Source organism: Clarias gariepinus, chromosome 5 (assembly GCF_024256425.1).
Source record: "Clarias gariepinus isolate MV-2021 ecotype Netherlands chromosome 5, CGAR_prim_01v2, whole genome shotgun sequence".
Classification (NCBI taxonomy): Eukaryota; Metazoa; Chordata; class Actinopteri; order Siluriformes; family Clariidae; genus Clarias; species Clarias gariepinus.
The window spans coordinates 18,490,647-18,496,646 of record NC_071104.1 but is presented as its reverse complement, the minus strand read 5'-3'; the positions used below and the strand labels follow the sequence as shown (position 1 = coordinate 18,496,646).

General features: G+C 39.8%; 1 protein-coding gene across 1 annotated transcript in view; it reads right to left on the bottom strand.

Moving 5' to 3' along the window:
• Positions 1-1,399: 1,399 nt before the first annotated feature.
• nck2a (NCK adaptor protein 2a) overlaps positions 1,400-6,000 on the bottom strand; it is a 45,620-nt gene continuing 41,019 nt past the window's right edge. Inside the window, exons 3-4 of the mRNA XM_053495820.1 lie at positions 2,143-2,924; positions 1,400-1,861 (exon numbers count right to left, since the gene is read on the bottom strand). Of these exons, the coding sequence (XP_053351795.1) occupies positions 1,667-1,861; positions 2,143-2,924 (977 nt within the window). The 3' untranslated portion in view covers positions 1,400-1,666. The remainder of the gene's footprint in view (positions 1,862-2,142; positions 2,925-6,000) is intronic.

Below are 6,000 nucleotides of genomic sequence, written 5' to 3'. Positions count from 1 at the left end.
ATATTTGTTTTTAGCCCCACCTTATGACTTGATTCCGCTCCTTATACATTTAAAGGTTTCCATTTTGCAGGTCTTTAATGCAATATAAGCTTAATCATTGTGATTTCCGTTTCCTGTCGTGGATTTTATGAATGTGTACAAGTGTATCAATGTGTACAACAAGAAATTCTTAAAACCACTGTGTCAGCGATGTTAGGACAGATGGCAAAGAAGTCAATGCTCGCTAAAATCATTTTCTGTTATTCTGCAAAACTTTTATTGAACAAAAGTATTTAAATTCTCACCACACTGTCCTCAATACAGTACCATAATGCTGGATCTAAACGATTCATATATGCAACTTATCTTTATATATATATATATTTATATTTATGTATATATATATACATATAGAGGAAAGAAGAATTAAATAACATTGCTCAATAACATTCAGACATGTCTTTAAAAAAATGATCAACACTCTTCTTGGTAAACAGACAGGTGTGGCTAAAGGAAAGAGAACAAAAACAATTTACATTTATTATTATGCTTAGTGTTCACAATCAGCTAGGCAAGTGTGAGTGTTATTGAAAGAAGCGGTGTGTGTGTGTGTGTGTGTGTGTGAGTGAGTGTGAGGGGACTCCAAGTTGATAAGGACACTAAGCATAGCCATACTGGTGATATGTGGCACATTTGGCTGTAGAATTATACACATTCAAACCCCCCGGTGGGTCACAAAGATGCTTAGCCCCGCCTCTTCCTCAATGCATCAGGACTTACCGTTTACCTAAAGAAAAAGCGCCCTGAACCTAAAGAAACCCTGAAGAGCGACTTGTATTTATGGTAAACATTTGAACTAAGTACAGTAAGAACCAAGAAATCAAGGTTCACTGTGTGCACTGAGTCAGTGAAATTGAAAGCTGGCATGAATGGAAGTCAGCATTCAAAATCAGCATCAAGGCTGAAACAGTCTCAGGAGGATCAGAAAATGCACAGTTGAGTTTTGCAGGCCTTATTTAGCTCCAAGTGCAGTGCTGAAAAACATTTTAAACTGAATTCTGATACAGTTGCAAAGAAGCTGATGTGCTCCACATACTGGCTCATTAGGTGGACCCACAATCTCTGCATGGTAAGCCTTTTTCACCCTAAAAAAACATATACATAAAGCAGTGCAAAAGATAATTGAACTGTATGAATTTAAATGTGTTTAGCTACTAAACACATGCTATGACCAAAAGCAAAAACCATCCTACTGTTGGCCTGATATGCTTCTTATTAATGCACAATGTGAAGTATCTAAAACAGTCTAAGTTGGAGTGAGAGAGGATCTGAACACAGACGCTATTTAACCAGAGCCAATAAAAGCAGAGGAGCTTTAAGCCAAAGGCAGAGGGATTGTTAACAACAGTCACACAGTGAATCAGACGAATAAGATGTATTTATTTCTAGGTCCTCCTCAAAGGCTGGAATTCAGTTTTTGAACAAATAATTAACAGGCTTATGGGTATTTCAACTTAAAAGAACATCCAGTTTTTCCTTGACAGAGCCTTGTGAGAAAGTACAGGACTCCTGCCATCCAACCCAGAGGCTTGATTAAAGTCCTTACAAGGAGACAGGCAGAGAGGAGAAGATGGCAAAGGAAATAAAGAAGAAAAGGCAAAACTTGCCAAGTAGGATAAAACCAAGTTCAGGCAAGAGGTTTCACCAGGTAGAGTTTGTCTCCCTGTTCACTAGTGAAGATGGGAGCTTTTTTGTAGTGCTCCACAAGCTCTTCCATACTGTTGAAGCGCCTCTGTCCAATGCAGTAAACTCCATCCTGCAGCTGCACCTTGAAGTGTTTGTTCTTCCCCACTGCTTTTAAAGACACGGAGAAATCACTAGGCTGTAAATTGGGTGGGAGAGAGAGAGAGACAAAGAGATAAGTGATGCATGCAAAAAATAAAATAGAACTCTAAACTGCATTTTGAACACTTCTCCACAAGATGGCAGCAGTAACATTTACTTTCAACTTAAGATAACCTAATGGGATGATAATGATTATTATTATTAACTGCTTTTACTTGTATACAAGACCTGAAGTAAAACGAAATCAGTCCAGCTATGGTATCTATGAGGATGTGTTTGTGCTTTCTGTTTTGTTACAGAAGAAAAATTGCTCCTTACCGAGGACTCGCTGTCTCTTATAAGGAAGTCTCCCTCAACTCCTCGTGCATTGAGTACACATTCTGCCTGGTGCCGGGTCACGTTACCGTAGTACCAGTCCTTGCCTGCAAACTTGCCTATACGGGACGGGCCCATGTGGCTGATGGGAGGGGAGGCGGGACGTCGTCCAGCAGGCCCGTCATTCAACACTACAACATAGTTCTTGGGCACAAGGCCGATCACACCCTTGCTGTTCCTACATCGCCACCATTCAGGATCATTCTCTGGCTTCTCCACCACCTCCATGGTCTCACCCTTCTCAAAGTTCAATTCTTCATCAGTAACCGAGCTGAAGGGGTACAAAGTCTGGACCACAGGTAGTACTGAGCTCCCTGTGCCTGCCAACCTGCCATTGACAAGCCCCACCCCCTGCCCTGCTCTTAGGGAGCGAAAGCCCCCTAACATGTCCCCTCCAAAGCTTGCATTTGTATCTGCATAGGCCGGCTCCTCACGGACATAGTTTGAAGGGAACCAGCCCACGCGGCCGTCATGGCTCCCCCTCCACCACCCATCACTGCACTTCTCCATCACGACAACCCGGTCTCCTTTAACTAAACTCAGCTCATCATCACGTTCTGCTGTGTAGGAGAACTTCACCAATGCTGGAATGTTCAGATCGTAGATTCGCTCTGCCCCACCCACTCCACTGCCTCCTGCACTCCCATTGGAGGGGTACTCTGCATCTGTGCTGGGTGTGGGAGAGGCATCACGTGCACTTGTCTTCCTTTTCGTTTTACCAAGACCTGAAAGACAAAAGAGGTGTGGGTTGGGTAGGCATACATGAAGGGAACAGAATTAATTTAGAAGACAACATAAGCGTGCTGTGCCCTCAGCACTAAGTTTGCTGTTGAGTTGTTTTCTGCATCATCTATCTGATGGATTATACAACAAACTATTCTACAACCCTACAGTCTTAATATATTTTTGTGCATTAAATATTTATACCTCCTCTGGCTCCAAGGGCAGCAGGAAGCTAATAATCATTTAGCTTTACTACTATCTGATAGATCTAATAAATGACTGCAGACTGAATCAGAGCGCCAGCATCTTAAGTAAACATTCTTATAGTGGAGGTGATGTCAAAGTCAAACTATTTTTTATAAATATCCTATTCAGAGCATAAAGAAGCAAACATGGACACGATGTACAGGCGCACATTCTCTGCCTGGCACAAAAGAGAGTGGATACGAACAATTTGAAACACACCTTGCTATGAAAGATGTGCTTGTGTCTATTTAAATCCTTGCAAATGGGACAAATATACTACCTGTGCTAACTAGGACACATCCTGTTGTCAGATAGTGGCATACAAGACATTTTCTGTACTCAGGCATCATAAGCAATTGTTATAGACCCTTTATTATGAGAATAGCAAAAGTGGAAAAGTATGAGGCACAGTGAGTCAAGAACAGATGACCCTTACAGTCAAGTGGGACTGAACTTTGCGTGCATCAGAGCACATGAGGTGAAGCGTAAGAAGTGAGCATGTCAGGGCTTCACTTTGTCAAGCTGATAGGAAAGTCTTTTTTAGCAGGCAGTGACCCGTACAATAACAGAGGTGGTACGTACAAAAGAATTTCGATGGCTGTCACAACTCTCCAAGAGACCATCACACAAACTGACAGACGTTTTACATCACCACTTGCAATGCATTTTCCAACTAACTCATACTGGACCAATCTCCTCAAAATGCATGCAGTAATTTTTAAACATGGTGAAAACTCTGTCTCGGAACATCATTATGTGAATCCTAAACCTTTTAAATAAAAGTCAGATTTATGTCTGAACTTAAAGTTTAAGAGAAGACACAGTAAACAGTAAATCTAATCTCATCAATAAAGTGTAAAAAAAAAAATCCTCACATTGCAGTGCAGCTGTGGGGGGAAAATAAAATAAAATAAAATAATTTAAAAAGAGACAAAAATCTAACATGACAGACCGGATAGATTTAGTTTAAGCTGTTCGTGCTGCAGCTGAGTTCAAGTCTAAAAACAGGCGCTGACTTTATTGATCCAGCTCACTCCTGACATACGGCAGATGGAAGCCTGTAGAGGGAGGACGTGTCCCAGTGTTTACAAAGAACAGCACACAGTTCAAACAAAGTACCAGTCAAAACTTTCCCTCTGTTAGCGATTTGAGAATGTGTTTCCCAGGGAGCTGTGTGCTTTTCTGAGGCTTCTGCTTCTGACAGGGTATGAAGACAGCAACACAAACAGAACAAAAAGCTTTTGGGAAATCAAAAAATAGAAGCGAGTCCCATCAAAAGTGCATTCAATGCGTGAGCTGAACATCTGAAAAGGAGGAGGAGAGACGAGAAAAAAAGACCTTGAATACAAGAATATTATGTGCTAGTTGTCTAAGATGAGACATATTGTGAAACTGGCCTGCAAAGTCTCTTTTGAACAAAGCTGCAGAGAGAGGTAGCTGTTGACTAATAAACAGAGAAAGAATGCAGAAGCAAGGCCCATGTGACTTTATAGAATGCAGGAAACCTAATCACTGTAAAATATATATACACAATACAAATGCATGCCTGTATTCAACACAGAACTTTCACCATGTTTGACAGGAAACAAGCCACCATGTGTATTTGTACACAGGATTTGGAAACAACAGGATTTGATTACACTAGTAAAATAAAAAAAAAGATCACATACTGTAAAGTCAATCAACTGCCTAAGAAACAAAAAAACTTTCATATAATAATTTAAAAGTCATTCTTAGTGATAGTCAGGAGAGGGAAAAAAACCCCAAAAAAACATATAACCAAAATACACTCACTGAGCGCTTAATAATGAACACTATACTAATACTGTGTAGAGCCTTACTTCATGGATTTCATGGATGTAATAAACATTCCTTTGACATGATTGCATGGCACAATTCCTGCAGACGTGTCAGGTGTAATCATTTTCATGTTCATGAAACCAGTGTGAGGTGACTTTTGCTCTCTGACCTTATATGACCCATGAAGGAATAGACATAGAATACTCAAACAGACTGCGGCAGTTAAGCGATTGTTGACTGGTATTAACATTCCCCACACTAACACATCACCCCCACAAGCCTGGACTGTTGATACAAGGTAGGTTCATGGATTTAGGCTGTTGGCAATACTAATTGTCTTTAGAAAATGGATGTCTACAACTGCTTGATGTAGTGATACCACCACCAACTAGGTATACAGTTAATGTGCTTGGAATGTGCTGCTCGATAGCAGATTCTGTTTGAAATTTCCTTCAAAATCAAACAATCTACAAAGTCAGTCAGTAAATAAGTAGATATGAAGAAAGACAAAAGAAAAGGAAGAAAGAAAGAAAGTAGAATCAGCAGAACTACAGTAAGTAGCCAGTAAAAGTGCCCTTTGGTCATCAAACAATCCTTAAGAAGAACTTTTCCTTCATTATGTCTTAAGCATTACTTAGGAAAAAGCCATTATAAAGCATTATTCCCTGGTAAGTGTTTTTGTTTACACTTATGCCTGATGTAATACTTTCACAAATTTTAACAGTTCTGGTCAAAGTGTCATTTCAGGACTCATATAGACACCTAATACTGTCCTAATAAACGAGCAAAATGTTTAGCAGTAAATCTTGCCAGGAAAGAGATTGGCTTTATTCCAAAGCCATTTTACCGAGCTCACATGCAACTGATGACTTTATTCTCTTCTACAAACTGTGTTATGTTAATTAGTTTAAATACAACTATGTGCATTTTTTACTCACTGTTAGCAACATCCAGCTACTGAAATCACTCGTCATAATAAGGATGCTAATTAATCATTGATAATTATGATCATCATTAATATTATTATTATAA